The 20226-nt window shown below is 50.4% G+C and overlaps 1 protein-coding gene across 1 annotated transcript in view; it reads left to right on the top strand.

The window, feature by feature from the left end:
• The window catches only part of LOC308278461 (uncharacterized protein C3orf20), a gene marked incomplete at both ends in the record, with an annotated part of 37471 nt that overhangs the window by 2599 nt on the left and 14646 nt on the right, over positions 1 to 20226 (top strand). Inside the window, 8 exons of the mRNA XM_080718235.1 lie at positions 1205 to 1324; positions 2341 to 2470; positions 3441 to 3719; positions 6514 to 6666; positions 8811 to 8931; positions 14972 to 15103; positions 18076 to 18199; positions 19460 to 19655. Of these exons, the coding sequence (XP_080574361.1) occupies positions 1205 to 1324; positions 2341 to 2470; positions 3441 to 3719; positions 6514 to 6666; positions 8811 to 8931; positions 14972 to 15103; positions 18076 to 18199; positions 19460 to 19655 (1255 nt within the window). The remainder of the gene's footprint in view (positions 1 to 1204; positions 1325 to 2340; positions 2471 to 3440; positions 3720 to 6513; positions 6667 to 8810; positions 8932 to 14971; positions 15104 to 18075; positions 18200 to 19459; positions 19656 to 20226) is intronic.

Genomic DNA, 20226 nt, shown 5'->3' with positions numbered 1-20226 from the left:
TAGGTGAGCGGAAAAATCAAGGTCCTTTCCCAGGGAAAATAGTCTGGGGCGATGTATTGGGCAGGAGAGGTCTCCACCCCACAGCCTAGCAGCTCTCCTTCTGGGTCATATCCTAGAGCTGTTTTTTATCTGCAGGGAAGGGCCAGTTTTTAAAACTTGCATGCTTTTGTAATCCCAGCATTTGGGAGGCTGAGGCAGGAGGATTGCAGTTCAAGGACAGCCTCAGTAATTTAGGCCCTGTGCAATGAAATGCAGTGAGACCCTGTTTCCAAATAAAGAATAAAAAATAGGGCTGGAGAGGTGTAGCGCAAAGGTAGAATGCCCCTGGGTTCCATCCCCTGTACCTCAAAAAAAAAAAAAAATTGCAAAGTCAGGCGTGGTGGCACGCCCAGCATTTGGGAGTCTGAGACTGGAGAATCGCAGTTCGCGGATACCCTCAGTTACTTCGTGAGGCCCTCAGCAACTCAGTGAGACCCTGTTTCAAAATAAAGACTAAAAAATAGGGCCAGGAGTATCACTCAGAGGTAGAATGCCCCTGGGTTTCATCCCCAGTACTGTAAAATAAATAAGTAAAATAAATAATTAAGTGTGGTGGCGCACACTTGTAATCCCAGCGCTTGGGAGGCGGAGACAGGAGGGTCGCGCGGGTTCGAAGCCAGCCTCAGCTACTTAGTGAGGCTCTCAGCAACTTAGTGAGACCCTGTTTCCAAATAAGGTATAAAATAGGTCTTGGAGTATAGCCCATAGCTAGAAGGCCCCTGGGTTCCACCCCCAGGACCACAAAAATAAATAAATAAATAAATAAATAAATAAATACAAGAAATCTATATTAAGTTTTTTGTTTTTCTTTTTTTTTCCATTTTATTTTATTGGCTCTAGGGATTAAACCCAAGGGCATTCTACCTTTGAGTGATACTCCTGGCCCTTTTATTCTTTGTTTTTTTCCTTTTATTTTATTAAACATTTTTGGTGGTGGTGGTGAGTGTGCGGTGGATTTTATTCTTTAGTTGGACCCAGGGTCACGCCAAGTTGATGAGAGTCTCACTACTGGCGGAGGCTGTCCTTGAACCCGCGATCCTCCTGTCTCTGCCTCCCAAGTACTAGGATTACTGGGTTCAAGCCACCATGCCCGGCTTTGCCGGCTACACTTTGATTGAAAAACAGTGAACATTGCAAAAGCAGAGCCCGCTGTCGCCCTCTCCAGAGTCCCTCACGAACATCTCTGCCGTGGGCGTGAACTCGCCTTACCAGCTCACCTACCAGTCTTCTACATCCTGCCTCAGTTTCTCTCTCTCGACAGTAAGGGAGATCAAAAAGAAGTCAGGTAAAAAGGGGCTTCCAGAAAGATCCGTGAGCGTTGGTGGCGGCGGTGGTGGCAGTTGTGGGCGATGAGGCTGGAAGATGAGATTTCCAGCTGCCCGTGCATGTTGGCCGATGTTGTTCCAAATCAGGCTGGTGTTCAGAGGTGGAAACAAAGCCCTAAAGGACCCCCTGTCCCGTCAGCGAAGACCCACCAGGAAACAGGGGCGTGAGAGAGACCAGGTGGTGGGTGAGGGCAAGCCATAGGCAGCCATGTTGTGCCATGAAGCTCAGAGAAGACACAAGAGGCCTGTAGGAGCAGGCCGGGCCTGGAGCCTTCCCAGCTTCCCTTGCTGAGCCGTCATGACAGGCGGGAGGTTCAGGGTCGGAGATGATGGGGTGCAGAAACTCTCTTTGCCAGTGACTGCCTCGGACGCTTAGAGGTAAGGCTGGAAATTGTCAAGCTTGGGTTTTATTTCTGCCCCCACCCCTGACTGGCTGTGACTTGCCTTCCCCTTTTTGGTAAGAAGGCGGTGGTTCTGGGGCGGCCAGAGGCATTCCCGCACGAGGGATGGAATCCAGGGGCATTTTACCTCCGAGTAACACCTTCAGCCCTATTTTTTGTGCGTGTGATACTGGGGATGGGACCCAGGGGCATTCTACCTCTTAGCAACGCCCCCAGCCCTATTTTTTATTCTTTATTTAGAATCAGGGTTTCACTGCTTTGCAAAGGACCTCACTAAGTAGTAGCCGAGGCTGTCCACGAACCGCCATCCTCCTGTCTCAGCCTCCCCAATCCTGGGATTACGAGCGCGCGCCAGCACGCCCGGCTAATGTTATTTCCGCTCTGCGGCTCCCCAGCCGTCCCATCTCTTGGTGTTTGTCAGGGCCTCACATCCCCTAACAATCCCGCCGGACACTGCCCCACAGGAGCGGCCGGTGATGCCCATCGCCGGGGAGAATAAACACTCCTCCCAGTGGAGCTCGATGCGGGAGAAACCTGCCCGACACCTCCCCTAAGCTTTTCGCCTTTAACTACAGGCAAATCAAAGGCGGTAGAGGACATCAGCGTGTCTCCCTTGCAGCAAGGAGAGGGACCCTCTCCCGTCCTGGAGCTGACCGACCCCTGCCCCGAAGCCCGGGAGAGGCTACAAGAGATGTGTCGCCACATGTGAGTGCCGGCTGGGGGGCGACGTTCTCGCGTTCTCAGAAAGCCCCGCGTTGGCCACGAGTCCAGGAAGCCACGAGACGCACGGCCATGACTGGTCCTGCCTGTTTATTTTCCAAATAAGGAAACAGAGGCAGGGGATTGCCCGGCGCCCACTGCCCCGCAGGCCTGGTACCCAGGAGGGTGGCGCCCGTCTCCTGGTGGGCTGCCTCCCCCGTCCCTCTTTCTGTGACTCGTGCCCAGCTTCTGTTTTCCCGAGTGTTCATTTTTTTGGGGGAGGCGACACTGGGGACGGAAACCCAGAAGCATTCTACCTCCAAGCCACATCCCCGGCCCTATTTTTTATTCTTTATTTTGCTCCCTTTTTTTGTGTGTGTGGTGCTGGGTTTGAAGCCAGGGGCATTCCGCCTCTGAGCTTCAACCCCTTCCTTCCTTCCTTCCTTCCTTCCTTCCTTCCTTCCTTCCTTTTTTTGTGATACTGGGTATGGAACCCCACTGGCTACACCTCCAGCCCTATTTTTTAGTTAGTTTGGTTATTTATTTATTTATTTGTTTCTTTGTTTATTTATTTATTTATTTGCAGTACTGGAGATGGAACCCAGGAGCATTCTACCTCTGAGCTCCACCCGCAGCCTTATTTCTTACTCTTTCTTTTGAAACAGGGGTCTCACTGAGTTGCAAAGGGCCTAAGTAGCTGAGGCTTCCCCAGGAACTGTGATCTTCCTGTCTCAGCCTCCCAAATACTGGGGTTCCGAGCATGTGCCACCACACCTGGCTTGTGTTAATTAACATAATTTGGCCAACTTTCTTCTACCAAAAGAAAAAAAAAATCCTGAAAGGCTCACAAAACTCAAGACATCCAGATGGGTTGCTCCCTGGATGGGAGTCCTGGGTGACGGGAGGAGCTGTGGCGACCCTGCCTGGTGAGCAGGAGGCGAGTGGCTACAAGTTGTGTGCTTCTCCTCCCCTGCAGAGAAGCCGAAAGGGCCTCGTGGAAAGGGACCAGTATCTCCTACCCCGCGATCTTACGCAACTACCGCGCCAAGCTGCCCTGCCACTCGACGCCGGCCTCCAAAGGGGACGTCCAGGCCGCGGGCGCCCAGGCCTCTCAACCTGCCTGTGCCCAGACTTCCATCCCTTACCAGTCCGCCCTCCACACGCCTCACCACAGCCGGCATTCTCAAGACTGGAAGATGTCCAAGAAGGCCAGCAAGTTCCACTACACCTTCTACGATGGCTCCTCCTTCGTCTAATATCCTTTGATTTAAGTCCCAGCCCTATTTTTTTATTCTTTATTTTGAAAGAGGGTCTCACTGAGTTGCAAAGGGCCTCACTAAGTAGCTGAGGCTGTCCTCGAACCGCGATCCTCCTGTCTCAGCCTCCCAAATGCTGGGATTACAAGCCTGCACCTCCACGCCCAGCTCAGCCCCAGTATTTTCCTTGGGCCCCTTGGAGCTTGGGCCCTCTAAGAGCTTAGCAGGGTCCCAGGGAAAAGGTTCTAAGTTTCCAGCTTCGAGGTGGGTTCAGTTCAGAGCAATAGAAATCTCCCAGCTGGTCAGCTCCCTACCTGGGAGAAGCCGGTCTGTGCAGATACCTGCCCTGGGGGATGTACCAGGGGAGAGTTACAGACAGGACGGTTCACCTCCGGCTCAGAGGAGGAGCAGGGAGGCCCTCGATGCTCTGAAGTCTTTGCTTCTCATCCCTGACTTAGTAGCTCAGCCCTGGGGTCCTTGCCAACCTAAGCCACGGGGCCTTCCCCTCTGTGGGCCGTCCAAGTGCCCGATGGCTCTGTGAGCCAGGTCTGCCTGGTTCCACTCGCAGCCGTGCAAGTAGCAGAAGAAGATATATTGCTGTCCTTGAGAGTTTGATGGAAACTATAGACCCTCCCCAGAAATACGCATTTATTTATTTATTTATTTACTTATTTATTGCCATCGTGGGGATGGAACCCAGGGGGCATTCTACCTCTGAGCTACACCCCCAGCTTTTATTCTTTCTTCTGAAACGGGCTCATTGAGTTGCAGAGAGTCTCACTAGTAGCTGAGGTTGACCCCAAATCAAGATCCTCCTGTGTCGGCTTCTCAAATGCTGGGATTACAAGCATGGGCCATCATTCCCAGCTTATTGTTATATTTTTATTTTTATTTTTGTATTTTAATTTTGCAGGACTGGGGATGGAACCCAGAGGCATTCTACCCGCAAGCTACACCCCCAGCCCTACTTTTTATTCTTTACTTTGAAACAGGGTCTCACTGAGTTGCAGAGGGCCTCACTAAGTAGTAGCTGAGGCTGTGCCCAAGCCGAGATACTCCTGTCTCAGCTTCCCAAATGCTGGGATTACAAACATGTGCCACCTTGCCCAGCTTATATTTTATTTTGAAACAGGGCATCACTGAGTTGCTGAGGCCGGCTGCAAACCTGCAGTCATCGTGTCTCAGGCTCCCAAGCGCTCTGATCCCTTTGCAGGGGCCAAGCTGCCAACCCAGCTTGCCTGGGAACAGCCCCCACCCTCACTCTCTTTTGCCTCCTCTGGACAGAAGTGGGAGTTCCGAGTTTAAGTTCCCTGTCAAAGAAGTCTCGTTGTTATTCTGACCATAAAGGGACCCATTCACCGCTTCCCACTGGGCTCTGTCTCCACTGTAGCCTCGGTATGAAACACAGAAAATGTCTTCACGGGCTTGGAATCCTCCTCCGTAGGGTAACCAACTCCTCCTGATTTCCCTAGGACTTGGCTCATTTTAACACCGAAAGTAACCCCTGATTTGATGGGTTTTATCCCCCAAAATCCATCAAACCCAGGGGGAGGGGAGAGAAACCCTACTTCTCTATGAAGTAGAGTTCTACTACTAGTAAAGAACAGAAAGAAGATACAGGAAAACCCTGAGGGGGGTGGCTGTGGTCCAGCATCCTTCAGTTGTGACATGTATGCAAAATTCAGAAAGGTCGTTAAAGAGGGGCGAAGCAAGCCGGGCAAACACTTGGAATCCCAGCACTCGGGAGGCTGAGACAGGAGGATCGCGGTTCGCGGACAGCCTCAGCTACTTAGTGAGGCCCTCTGCAACTCAGTGAGACCCTGTTTCGAAATAAAGAAGAAAAAATAGGAGCCGGGCGTGATGGTGCACGCTTGTAATCCCAGTATTCGGGAGGCTGAGACAGGAAGAATCACAGTTGGCGGCCAGCCTACTACATAGTGAGGCCCTCTGCAACTCAGTGAGACCTGGTTTCAAAATAAAAATTAAAAAATAGGGCTGGGGGTGTCGCTCAGAGGTAGAATGCCCCTGGGTTCCATCTCCAGTAATGAAAAAAAAAAAAACCACAAAAAAAACAACATAGGGCTGAGAGTGTGGCTCGGAGGTAGAATGTCCCTGGGTTTCATCCCCAGTACCGTGATAAATAAATAAATAAAAAATAAATAGCTGGGCATGGTGGTGCACACTTGTAATCCCAGCATTCAGGAGGCTGAGACAAGAAGGATCACTGTTTGCAAACAGCCTCAGCTACTACTTAGTGAGGCCCTTTGCAACTCAATGAGACCCTGTTTCAAAATAAAGAATAAAGCTGGACGTGGTGGAGCACACTTGTAATCTCAGCATTTGGGAGGCTGAGACAGGAGGATCGCGGTTCACAGCCAGCCTCAGCTACTTAGTGAGGCCCTCTGCAACTCAGTGAGACCTGGTTTCAAAATAAAAATTAAAAAATAGGGCTGGGAGTATCGCTCAGAGGTAGAATGCCCCTGGGTTCCATCTCTATTAACGACAAAAACAAAAACAAAAAACCATAGGGCTGAGATTGTGGCTCGGAGGTAGAATGTCCCTGGGTTCTATCTCCAGCACTGTGATAAATAAACAAGTAAAAATAAATAAGAAATAAAAAATGAGAGAGAGATAGAGAGGGGGGAGGGAGAGAGAAAAAGAAAGAAAGAAAGAGAAAGAAAGAAAAAGGAAGATAGATAGATGGACAGACAGATGGGTGAAGTGACTTCCCTGGGCCCCGGAGGGGAGAGGCTGGGGAGTTTTCTGGTAGTTCTCCTTGACCATTTCTGCCAGCTATCCCTCGGGAAACATCGCCATGTGTCAGATCCCCACCTGCTGCAGAGGGAGGACCATCACTTCCCTCTTCAACGACTCACCCACCTTCTCCTTCCTGGCCCAGTTTAACCCCGAAGGCCAGGGCTGTGTTCACTACAACCTGAAGGCCCAGTAAGTGGGCGGGGGACGTGCAGGGCCTGGGAGTAGCCCTGGAGTGCAGGGAGGAACTGGAGTGCTGACTCTGCGTCCCTGGGGGAAGGAGAACCAGGCAGCGCTCAGAGGTCTAGGCCCCAGGGAGTTCTCGCAGCAACATGGCGACTTTGAGCACTTGCCTGCTGGATCCGTGCTGCAGTGAGAAGGGCGACTCCCAAGTCGTCCTCCGCCTGGTACCCGGAAAACGGGAATCTTGGCTCTTGGTTAGTTTCCCGGAAGGGTTCTTTATTATTTTGTTACTGAGAATTGAACCCAGGGTATTCAGCCTCCAGGGGGTTTACCTCTAACCACAACCCCCCTTTTTTTTATAAATTGTGAAACAAGGTCTCCCTTGGTTGATAATAGTTTTGCTATGTTGCTGAGGCTGGCTTTGAACCCATGATCCTCCTGTTTCAGCCTCCCGAGTACTGGGATTACAGGCATGCGCCACCATCCCTGGCTCCTGGAAGGATTTTTTTTTTTTTTTTTTTTTTTTTTGGCGGGTCTGGGGATGGAACCTGTGGCATTTGACCTCCGAGCTATATCCCCTGCCCTATTTTTTATTCTTTATATTGAGACAGGGTCTCACTAAGTAGCTGAGGCTGTCCGCAAACTACAATCTTCCAGTCTCAGCCTCCCAAATGCTGGGATTACAAGCGTGCGCCACCACGCCCAGCTTTCCTGGAAGGATTTTTTAGTGGTGAAAAGTATCTTATACCAGGAGTGTGTGGTTGAGAGGCATGGATGGCTTCTGTGGCCTCTCTGAAGAGAAGCACGTACACTCTGGACAACTCGGCAAGACCTTATTTCAAAAATAAAAATAGGAGCCAGGCATGGCGGTGCATGATTGTAATACCAGCATTTGGAAGGCTGAGATAGGAGGATCTTGGTTCAAGGCTAGGCTCAGCTACTTAGTGAGGCCCTTTGCAACACAGACCCTGTTTCAAAGTAAAGAATAAAAAATAGGGCTGGGGGTATAGCTTGGAGGTAGAATGTCCCTGGGTTTCATCCCCAGTACTGCAATAAATAAATAAATAAATAAAATGTCCCTGGGTTCAATCTCCAGTACCACAAATAAAAATTCTTTTTATTTTTTCAGTACTAGGGATTAAACCCAGGGACATTCTACCTGTGAGCTACACTCCCAGCCCTATTTTTAATTTTTTTTTTAATTTGGAAACAGGCCCTCACTAAGTTGTGGAACCTTGGCTGCAAACCTGCGATCCTCCTGTCTCAGCCTCCCAGGTCCTGGGATTACAAGCGTGCACTACCATGCCCAACCAAAAATTCTTTTTAAAAAGGAGAAACATGCCGGGCGTGGTGGCGCACGCTTGTCATCCCCGCGCTTGGGAGGCAGAGACAGGAGGATCACGCAGGTTCGAAGCCAGCCTCACTGGCTTAAGAGACCCTGTTTCCAAATAAAATATAAAATAGGTCTGGGAGTGTAGCCTGGAGGTAGAAGAGTTCCATCTCCAGTGCCACAAAAAAAAAAAAAAAAAAAAAAGGAGAAGCAAGCCGGGCATGGCGGCGCACGCTGGTAGTCCCAGCATTCGGGAGGCTGAGACTGGAGGATCGAGGTTCGCAGACAGCCTCAGCTACCTAGTGAGGCCCTCTGCAACTCAGTGAGACCCTGTTTCAAATTAAAGAATAAAAAATAGGGCAGGAGGTGTAGCTCAGATGTTGAATGCTCCTGGGTTCTATCCTCAGACCTGCAAATAAATAAATATAAAATAAAAAAGAGAAGCATGTATTTTTGCCGGCTGAAGGTTGATTTTGGTCTGGAGTCTTATAAGGAACCATTTTTAAAGGAAATGACTTCCTCTCATGTATAGAACGTCCAGCACCAATTTCGGTGCCTGATACCTGTGCGCCCAGATTCCTAGGCGGTAGAAACCAAATTCCTTTCTTTCAGCCCCTGGATTTGGCCTGACAGTGATGTTATTTCCCTCAGATTGGCCGTTCCCTGCAGAATCCCCCTGTAGCATCAACAGGTGTTACGGGGCCTCAGCCCCTGCTCCTGGGGAAAACATGGCTGTCTCCAGGACTCCGCTCCTCCTGCCTGGCGTCTGGTGCCTGTAGGGAGGAGGCCTGGTCACAGCCTCTCACTTCTGTGTCTCTCCCAGATGCCCCTACGTCTTGATCTTGAATGAGGAAGGTGGGGCCACCTACGACCAAAAGGGCTATGTTGTCCACAAGTGGAGCTGGGCCTCGAAGACGGAGACTTTGCTGACCCTGCAGTACCAGGTAGGGCAGGCCGACGGGCTGGGCAGTGGCCTCCCGCGGGCTGCCTGGCATCGAGAGGCACAGGGCTGCCTGGCATCGAAAGGCACAGGGCTGCCTGCAGGTCCGGGGCTTGTGGGCTCATTCGGAGGTTCAGGTTTGTGGGCAGTAGTCCAGGGTTGGCGGGAGTGAACTTTTCTTTTGCCAGCTTACAGCAAGTACTTCCTAATACTGACTTTTTATTTTTATTTTTTTTTATTTTTGGTGGTACTGGGGTTCCTGGAAGCCCTTCTATATCTGGGCTATACTCCCAGACCTATTTTTTAATTTTTGGAAACAGGGTCTCTTAAGCCAGCGCGGCTGGCTTCGAACCTGAGCGATCCTCCTGTCTCCGCCTCCCAAGCGCGGGGATGACAAGCGTGCGCCACCACGCTCGGCTAATACTGACTCTGTGTGTGTGTGTGTGTGTGTGTGTGTGTGTGTGTGTGTGTGTGTGTTACTGGGGATGGAACCCAGGGTAGAATGACCACCCTGGCTTCCATCCCCAGATCGATCTGCAAAAAGTAAAGTCTGGTTTTCTGAAAAGACCATTACAGAAGTTGATAGCGTCGCTGTTTTCTACTTTTACCAGTGCATTATAAATTATATACCAGGGAGACTGAAGCGATACATTCAGGGCTGGGATGTGGCTCAGCGGCTAGCGCTTGCTTGGCAAGTGTAGCACCCGGTTTGGTCCTGAGTTCCTGAACAACAATAAAAAAAAAAAACACTTAAAAACAAGCTAAGAACAAGAAAGAAATGAAGTGATACGATACCTTCCTACGTGCACGTATAACTTGGCGCATCCCTTCCATACGACCCCGCTCTTCCCGCCCCTCGCTGAACGTGCTGGTGAGATTGGAAGTGATCGCTTCATACATGGCAGAAATGACCTGAACTGACTCTTCCCTCAGAATCACCCTCCACTCCCAATTCCCTTCTACTGTTTCTGGTCAATCTCTTCATTTATCTGGAGTCCCTTTAGTTTCCTATTTTTTTTCTAGTGTCCACATTATTAAAAAAAAATGAAGATTTTCCCCTCATTCTTTTGGCTTTTTCCTTAGACTCTTGACTGTTTTCTTTGCTGTACAGAAGTTTTGTTTTGTTCTGTTTGTTTGTTTTGTTCAACCTGGGGATTGAACCCTCAGGGTATTCTACCTCTGAGCTATACCCCCAGCCCTACTTTTTTTTTTTTTTGTGGTACTGGGGTTCCTGGAAGCCCTTCTACCTCCGGGCTACACTCCCAGACCTATTTTATATTTTTATTTAGAAACAGGGTCTCCTAAGCCAGCGCGGGTGGCTGGCTTCGAACCTGCGCGATCCTCCTGTCTCCGCCTCCCAAGCGCGGGGATGACAAGCATGCGCCACCACGCCCGGCTCCAGCCCTACTTTTTATTCTTTATTTTGAAACAGGGTCTCACTGAGTTGCAAAGGGCCTCACTGAGTAGCTGTGGCTGTCCTCGAACCGCGATCCTCCTGTCTCAGCCTCCCTAGTGCTGGGATTACAAGAGTGCACCACCACACCTGGCTCCCAGCCCTATTTTAAACTCTATTTTTAAGCCGGCGTGGTGGCGCACACTTGTAATCCCAGCCCTTGGGAGGCTGAGTCAGGAGCATCACACAGGTTCGAAGCCAGCCTCAGCTACTGAGTGAGGCTCTCAGCAACTTAGTGAGACCCTGTTTCCAAATAAAATAGAAAATAGGCCTGGGAGTATACCCCAGAGGTAGAAAGCCTCTGAGTTCTACCTCTAGTACAACCAAAATGAATAAATAAATAAACAAACAAACCCTATTTTGAAACAGGGTCTCACTGAGTTGCAGAGGGCCTCACTAAGTAGCTGAGGCTGCCCTCGCACCACGATCCTCCTGTCTCAGCCTCCTGAATGCTGGGATTACAAGTGTGCGCCACCACGCCTGGCTGCATGGAAGTTTTTGTTCCATTTGATGCCTTCCCCATCTATTGGTCCTCAGTTTTATTTCCTCAGAGTTAGGGCTCCTACTGAGGAAGTTTGCCAGTGACTGTGTGTTACAGAGTTGGTCCGGCATTTTCTTCAGTGATGGCAAAGTCTCTAGTCTGATTTCTAGGTCTGGGCGCATCTCGAGTTGAGATTGCGCAGGTTGAGAGCTCGGGGTCGAGTTCACTCTCCCGCACGTGCTCAGCCTCTGGACTGTGTCCTTGAAGAGGGCTCACTCTTACTCAGTTTTCACCTGTTGAGTTCAGTTTGGATTTGGGAGTCAGCACTGCCGGTGCTCTGTCGTGGCACCTCTGAATCCTGGTGCATTTCCCTGAAGGGTACTGATACTCTTCTCGTAAGCGATGATGAGCTTGGTTGGATTCAAGCCACAGACTTTATCTCTTCTGCAGTGAGCAGCAGCTCCGGTCTCGGGTCGCTGTTTTTCTTCCTCCTCCTCCAAGATGGAGTTCGCTGCTCATACGTGGCTCAGGGAAGCTAGAGAGATGGATGACAGTTCCCACAGAATTCTGGGCGCGCGCTCTCTCTCTCTGTCTGTCTCTCTCTCCCCCCCTCCCTCTCCTTTTATTTTTTTATTTTTTTATTTTGCGGGTCTGGGAATAGAACCCAGGGGCATTTGACCACTGAGCTATACCCCCTGCCCTATTTTCTTTTATTCTTTTTTTGTGTGGTGCTGGGGATGGAACCCAGGGGCTTTTTTACCTCCAGGCTACACTCCCAGACCTATTTTATACTTTATTTGGAGACAGGGTCTCACTAAGTTGCTGAGTCTGGCTTTGAACCCGCGCGATCCTCCTGTCTCTGCCTCCCAAGCTCGGGGATTACAATGCACCACCACACCTGGCTTTTTCTTCTTTATTTTGAAACAGGGTGTGACTGAGTTGCAGAGGGCCTCACTAAGTAGCTGAGACTGTCCTCGAACCCACAATCCTCCTGTTTCAGCCTCCCAATGGTGGCATTACAAGTGACCGCCATCATGCCAGCTTGGGCTCTCTTTTTTATTTTTATTTTTTGGTGGGTCTGGGGATGGAACCCAGGGACATTCTACCTCCAAGCTATACCCCCTGCCCTATTTTTTATTCTTTATTTTGAAACCGGGTCCTCCCAGAATTTTCTCCCTGCCTTCCTGAGAGTGCGGTTGCCCCCGGTTCTGATTTTTGGATGCTTCAGGCTAGAAAGATGGTAAAGTTTTGTCCATGGGAGTTGCCCGTGAAGCAGAAACCCACCCCAGGCTGCTCTTTTTTCCCATGTGGCTCCTCTTCAAAATCGGCTTCTGTTCTCTCTCCAGAGCCTTTGGGTCGTTGGTTTTTGTATTTCCTTCCAGTTTCTAGTTATCTGAGGGAGGCTGAGCCTTTAGGAGCTGGTTCAGCTCTACTCGAAGTAGAACCAGCTGCTTAGCTTTGAAGCAGAGGGAGGGATGCTCGATCCGGCCTTTGTTTGAAAGTTCAACACAAGAAGGCTAGACCAGTGGATGGACAGGTGGAGAGATTAGTTGAGGGTGGTTACTAGTTAGTCTTGACATGATTAAAAATGTTAGCAATGGTACTAGGGATGGAACCCAGGGGCCTTCTACCTCCAGGCTACACTCCCAGACCTATTTTATATTTTTTATTTGTAAACAGGGTCTCTTTAAACCAGCAGAGGCTGGCTTTGAACCTGTGCGATCCTTCTGTCTCAGTCTCCTAAGCGCGGGGATTACAAGCGTGTGCCATCACGCCCGGCTCAGCAACATACATATTTTGAAAGGCCATTTGTGTGTGTGTGTGTGTGTGTGGTACAGGGGATGGAACCCAGGGACATTCTACCTCCGAGCTACACCCCCAGCCCTATTTTTTATTCTATTATTATTATTATTGTTGTTGTTATTATTATTATTATTATTATTATTATTATTATTATTGTGGTCCTGGTGATGGAACCCAGGGGCATTCTACCTCCAAGCTCCACCCCCAGCCCTATTTTTTATCCTTTATTTTGAAACAGGTTTTCACTGAGTTCCAAAGGGCCTCACTAGGTAGCTGAGGCTGGCTGCGAACCACAACCTTCCTGTGTCAGCCTCCCAAATGCTTAGATTCCAAGTGTGCACCATCATACCTGGCTTATTCTTTATTTTGAAACAGGTTCTCACTGAGTTGCAAAGGGCCTCACTAAGTAGCTGAGGCTGTGCACGAACCTCCTGCCTTGGCCTCCCAAACACTGGGATTCCAAGTGTGCGCCATCACACTGGCTTTGAAAGGCTTTGTGTGTGTGTGTGGGGGGGGGGGGTCTGAGGATGGAACCCAGAGGCATTTGACCTCCGAGCTACACCCCCTGCCCTATTTTTTATTCTTTATTTTGAAACCGGCTCTCGCTGAGTTGCAAAGGGCCTCACTAAGTAGCTGAGGCTGTCCCCGAATCGCGATCCTCCTGCCTCAGCCTCCCGAATGCTGGGATTCCAAGCGTGCGCCACCACACCCGGCTTTGAAAGGCCATTTTAATAAAAAGAACTCAGTGGTATTCAGGCACAGGCTCTAGGGATAGAGGAGAGGAGGAGGGAATTGTATATGATTTCATGATGGCGTGTGGGTAGAATCAGGGTCCGTATGGCCTTCCGTGGGCTGACTGGGCTCAGTGGTGGCACCTCTCTCTGGACTGTTAAGGGCACGAGATTGGGGATAAAGGCTAAGATGCAATGGCTGGCTGGTGGATGACCAGCCACTGCTGACTCTGCAATGCTCCAAGCTGAGGCTGAGGGGAGAGGAAACGAAGCCGCCCCGGGAGGATTGTAACGGGCCACAGCTGCCGGTGCTAAGCCATTCGCATGTTTTACCCCATAACATGCCTGTGATTTCAGGGCTTGGGAGGCTGAGCCGGGGGAACGGCAGGTTCACAGCCAGCCTCAGCAACTTAGCAAGACCCCGTTGCAAAACTAAAACGGGGCTGGGATGTAGCGCAGAGGCAGATGCGCCCTGGAATTAATCCCAGCATCACCAAAATCACCCTGCGCACAGCACCCCAGGAGATAGATTCCGTTATGTCCCCAGGCGCCAAGAAGCTAATCGTCTTCCGCAAAGTTGCCCGTGTGGGAAGTGGTACCATGGGGTCCAAACCCTGTGCCCTGCCAAGCTTCACTTCTGCATCCTTCCAGGAGGGTGGAAAGGGCCCGAGGACCCAGCAGTTGGTGATAAACGACCACGAAAGAAGCAGTTATTAAGCCATTTTTCTTACGTGTGGAGAAAAAAAGAAAGAAAAGTAGGGGACCTAGGAGGCCAAGACTGGAGGATCGTGGTTCGTGAACAGCCTCAGCTACTTAGTGAGGCCCTTTGCAACTCAGTGAGACCCTGTTTCAAAAGAAAGAATAAAAAAATAGGGCTAAGGGTGGCTCTCAGAGGTAGAATGCCCCTGGGTTCAATCCCTAGTACTCCCCTGCAAAAAATTTAGAGATACTTGCCCCCCCCAAAAGGACACTCAAATTCTTCTGTCTTGTACTGAATTTCAGTCTAAGTGCTAGAAAGATCTTAGAAATCTTTTTCTTTTGTGGTGCTGGGGATGAAACCCAAGGGCATTCTACCTCTGAGCTACACCCCCAACCCTAGTTTTTACTCTTTATTGTGAAACAGGGTCTCACATGGGCCGGGCGTGGTGGCGCATGCTTGTAATCCCCGCGCTTGGGAGGCGGAGACAGGAGGATTGTGCAGGTTCGAAGCCAGCCGCGCTGGCTTAAAAGACCCTGTTTCCAAAAAAAAAAAAAGTATAAAATAGGTCTGGGAGTGTAGCCCGAGGTACAAGGGCTTCCAGGAACCCCAGTACCACCAAAAAAAAGAAAAAAGAAACGGTCTCACTGAGTTGCGGAGGGCCTCACTAAGTAGCTGAGGCTGGCCTCGAACCGCGATCCTCCTGTCGCAGCCTCCCGAATGCTGAGATTACAACCGTGCTCCACCGCGCCCAGCTCCTTACAAACCTTTAGCCCCAAGCCAAGAAGGGTATGATACTTCATGGTGGGTCAGGGAGGGGCGGGTGGACGACAGACAGAAGCAGGGCCGACTGGACGCTGATTCCTTCTTCCCCTGCAGGTGAACGAGCAGATGAGGCTGACAGTGCTGGCCCAGGATTTCATCACAGTTACCTTCACGTCCCTGAATGAGTCCGTGACACTCACGGTAACCGCCGAAAACTGTCCCCACATGATGGCGCATGAGAAGCGGGTAAGACGCAGCCGAGGGTGGGGCCTCCAGGGCTCGCCCTCCTTCCTCAGGGCCTTTGCTCTAGCTCGACGCCCCCTCCCAGCCAAGGTCTGACCTTAGAGCCACCTTCTCTGTGAAAGTTTCATTATCATTTAGGAGCCTTTCAGTCGTAAGTGGCAGAAATCAGAGCTGACCTGCTTAAACATCCCTCTCCCATGTAGCCGGACCCTGTTTCAAAATAAAGAATAAGCCGGGCGTGGCGGCGCACGCTTGTCATCCCCGCTCTTGGGAGGCAGAGACAGGAGGATCGCGCAGGTTTGAAGCCAGTCGTGCTGGCTTAGGAGGCCCTGTTTCCAAATTAAAATATAAAAATAGGTCTGGGAGTGTAGCCCGGAGGTAGAAGGGCTTCCAGGAACCCCAGTACCACCAAAATGAATGAATGAATGAATGAATGAATGAATGAGTGAATGAATAAAAAATAGGGCTGAGGGTATAGCTCAGAGGTAGAATGCCACTGGGTCAATCCCCAGTACTGCAAAAAACAAAACAAAACAAAAATAATAATAAGAAGAAAATGGAGCAGTAGTTGCAGAGACCCTTTATACATTCTTCTGTGCACTTTGTTTGGGCACTTGGCAGTGAACCCAGGGCCATTCTACCTCCAAGATACACGCCCACCCTTATTTAAAAAAATTTTTTTGCAGTCCCTGGGGATTGAATGTCTCTGAGGATTGAACCCAGGGACATTCTACCTCTGAGCTACACACCTAACCCCATTTTTTATTCTTTTTCTTTTCTTTTTGTGGTACTGGGGGTGGAACCCAGGGGCTTTCTACCTCCGGGCTCTACTCCCAGACCTACTTTATATTTTATTTGGAAAAAGGGTCTCACCAAGTTGCTGAGAGCCTCGCTAAGTAGCTGAGGCTGGCTTCGAACCTGTGTGATCCTCCTGTCTCAGCCTCCCAAGCGCAGGGGTTACAAGTGTGCGCCACCACGTCCGGCGTTTATTTTTTATTCTTTATTTTGAAACAGAGTCTCACTAAGTTGAACAGGGCCTCACTAAGTAGCTGAGGCTGGCCACGAACCTATGATCCTCCTATCTCAGCCTCTCAAGTACTGGGATTACCTAGTGGTGGCTCTACCTCTGAACCACACCCACAACCTAATTTATTTTATTTATTTATTTTTTGTGGTACTGGGGATGGAGCCCAGGAGCATTCTAACTCTGAGTGACAATTCCAGCCCTATTTTTAATTCTTTATTTGGAAACAGGGTCTCACTGAGTTGCAGAGGGCCTCACTAAGTAGCTGAGGCTGGCCGTGAACCTCGATCCTCCTGTCTCAGCCTCCCAAATGCTGGGATGACAAGTGTGCGCCACCACGCCTGGCTCCTAATTTATTTTTTAATTTGAAACAGGGTTTCACTAAGTTGCACAGGGCCTTCTTAAATCGCTGACGCTGGCATCAAATCTGTGATCCTCCTCTCTCAGCCTTCCAAGTACTGAGATCCCAGCCCCTTCTGTGGAGTCTTTTTTAAAGTTTTTTGGTTTTGAAACAGGGTCTTACTAGGTTTCTCAGGGTCTCAACCCGATGCTAAGGCTGGTCTTGAACCGGCGATGCTCCTGTCTCGTCTTCACAAGCACTGGGATTACAGGTGTCCAGCCCATCCAGCCTTAACACACTCTGCTCTGTGTGTGTGCTCATCTGGGGCTGGTTCCTTAGCTACTTAGTGAGGCCCTCCACAACTTAGTGAGACCCTGTTTCAAAATAGAGAATAAAAAATAGGGCAGGGGGTATGGCTTGGAGGTCAAATGCCCCTGGGTTTCATCCCAGACCTGCCAAAATAAAATAAAAATACATTTTAATTATATATGATATATATTTTATATTATATAGATACCTTTATACTTATATATTTATACATGAATATATATTTACATTTAAATATAAATACATATTTACTTTTTTTTTGGTGGTACTGGGAGTGGAACCCAGGGGCTTTTCTACCTCTGGGCTATACTCCCAGACCTATTTTGTATGTTATTTGGCAACAAGATGTCACTAAGCTGCTGAGAGCCTCACTAAGTAGCTGAGGCTGGCTTCAAAGCTGTGCAATCCTCCTGCCTCAGCCTCCCAAGCGTGGTGATTAGAAACGTGGGCCACCACGCTTGGCTAAATATATATTTAATATTTAATATATTTAATTTTTATATTATATATTAATAAATTCAATTTTTAAATGTTTAATATATTTAATTTTATATATGGCCAGGGGTATAGCTCAAAAGCAGAATGCCCCTGGGTTTCATTCCCAGTAGGAAAAAAAAAGAGGAAGAAGAAAAGGATAGAGTCCCACAATCCCCTTCGAGGGCATGCCCCCATGACCTAAAGATCTCCCAGAAGGCCCCATTTCCTAAAGGACCACCTTCCAGTAGTGCCACCTGAAGGACCGGGGGCCAGGCAGCATCCAAACTATATCATGGCCGGGCGCGGTGGCCACTCTTGTCATCCCCGCGCTTGGGAGGCGGAGACAGGAGGATCGCACAGGTTTGAGGCCAGCTACACTGGCTTAAGAGACCCAGTTTCCAAATAAAATATAAAAATAGGTCTGGGAGGGTAGCCCAGAGGTAGAAGGGTTTCCAGGAACCCCGTACCACCAAAAAATAAAAATAAAAACAAACTGTATCATGGCCCCCGCTCTCTAGGAGTCCAGCGGAGGAGACGGGCGCAGGCACGGTACCTGCCTGAAGTGCTAACTTCTGTGCTGCAGCTGCAGAGAGAGCGTGTTGGGAGTTGAGGCAGGGGCTATTAATCGGGAAAACCCTCCGAGCAGGGACGGCTGAGTCAGGCCTGAGCCACTGGGCTGAGAGGGCAAGGGACGTGCTCCGGGGGGAAAGGCGCACACCTTCAAAGCGGAGCGAGCCCGGCCATCGCCGAGTGGGCGGCCAGCTGCTCCCGGCCCCGCGGGTCACTGCCGCCCTCGCCTCCCTCCAGCAGACCCGCAGAATCAGCCGCGTGGACGAGAACATGACAAAGATGAGCCGCTCTCTGGTGGAGATCAAGAAGCGCTTTCAGAAGACGGCGACTCAGTTCAGGAACTCTGTCTTGTTGGCCGCAGGTGAGGAGGCAGAAAGGTGCGGGTGAAGGGCTCGCCGCCGGTGCTGGCCCCAGTGCTGGCCGCCTGTCCCCAGGTTCAGCTCTTCGCCATCCCCATAGAAGACAAACACAGCAGTCGCCTCCCCGGCCCGTCACCTGCCTCGGCTCTTGGCCCATAGAACACCCCAGGCCCTGCCGTGTCTTTGTCTCTCCTGCAGTGCTGGTGGGTCTGGAAACAAGGGGACTCCAACTCCTTATCACCCCTGGCCTCTCTGGGGAGTTATGTCTTATCCCTAGAGACAGTACAGTGGTCCTCCGCTGGGTTCCCATAGCCTTTATATACACTGTTGTGACGATTTTCTTATTTGCCCATCTTCTCTGCCCCTCTGCGAGGGATCCTCAGAGGCAGGGAGCCCTGTCTTGGGTTGTCTGTCTATGCCCAGCATGCTCATTCAATAAATGTTTAGAAAGCAGGGCGCGGTGGCGCACACTTGTGATCCCAGTACTTGGGAGGCTGAGACAGGAGGATCGCGGTTCGAGGCCAGCCTTAGCTACTTAGTGAGGCCCTCTGCAACTCAGTGAGACCCTATTTCCAAAAAATAAAGAATGAAAAATAGGGATGGGTGTGTAGCTTGGAGGTAGAATGCCCCTGGGTTCCATCCCTAGTACTACAGAGGGGGGGGGGGAGAGAGAGAGAGAGATGGCGCACGCTTATAATCCCCGTGCTTGGGAGGCTGAGACAGGAGGATCGTGCAGGTTCAAAGCCTGCTGCACTGGCTTAAAAGACCCTGTTTCCAAATTTAAAAAAAAGCCCGGAGGTAGAAAGGTTCCATCCCTATTACCACCAAAATAAATAAATAAATAAATAAATAAATAAATAAATAAGAGAGAAAAAAGAAAGATCGATCAATAGATAGATAGATAGATAGAGTGAGTGGCTTCAACCTGGAGCCATGGATGGGTTCTCAGGAAGGAAGGATGCCGAGCCAGGGATGCAGGTTGAGTGCTGTGGACAACCCGAAGCTGAGAAAGGCGAGCCCTCTGGGAAACGTGAGCTCGCAGCTGGGTCTTGGATGAGACCTGGGTCTTGCACGGGGCCTGCACTTACTGACCCCAGACTGTAACAGGATTGGGGCAGCGTGCTGGACACGGAGAAGGCTGGCCGCCTAGCGGAGACTCCGCAGGGGGAGAGGGGGGAGCGAGGCTGTCATGACAGGCTCCTGGGTTGGAGCCCAGCTGGGAGGGAAGGGCAACGCCGCGCCTTCCTGTCTTCCGTTCGCAGGTCTGATCACCATAGACTATCCCACGAAGAAGGCTTCGCACGTGGGAGACGGTTCACGATCCCAGCCAGCCCGACCAGAATCTTTGCTTGAGGTGTCTGGGAAGGAGGAAGAGACTGAGCTGGTGTCCCTGAGCCCTGCTCGGGAGAAGAGCAGGGTCCAGGTCAAAGTCCAGGTCAAAGCCGCGGTCTCGCCCAGGTTGGCTTCGTCTGTCCCCCCGTTTCTTTCTCCTGTAATAACGTAGTCAGAATCTGAAAACCAAGCCCTGCACCTCAGGAGCTGAGGTCCTAAGGGCGGGAAAGGCAGGAGGGAAACACAGTAACAAAGGAAGTCATTTCAGACTGTGGTCAGGACTAGGAAGCAAAAATACCAGGGACATGTGCTGCTGAGGGGGACTCAGCCCAGGGGCACCGCGCCTCTAAGCGACACCCCAGCCCTTTATTATTTTGAAACGGGGCCTCACTAAGTTGCTGAGGCTGTCCTTGAGCCTGTGAGCCTCCTGTCTCAGCCTCCCAAGTACTAAGATTATAGGCGTGCACTATCATGCCTGGCTCTACTTAAATATTTTTTAATAATTTTTTTTGGTACTGGGAGATGGAACCCAGGAGCATTCTACCTCTGAGCTACACCTCCAGCCCTAATTTTTGTTCTTTATTTGGAAACAGGGTCTCACTGCGTTGCAAAGGGCCTCACTAAGTAGCTGAGGCAGTCTGTGAACTGCGATCCTCCTGCCTCAGCCTCCCGGAATGCTGGGATTACAAGCGTGCGC

This window comes from Muscardinus avellanarius (genome assembly GCF_963383645.1).
Source record: "Muscardinus avellanarius genome assembly, chromosome: 22".
In the NCBI taxonomy this organism is placed as follows: Eukaryota; Metazoa; Chordata; class Mammalia; order Rodentia; family Gliridae; genus Muscardinus; species Muscardinus avellanarius.
This window is presented reverse-complemented; position numbering and strand designations above follow the sequence as displayed.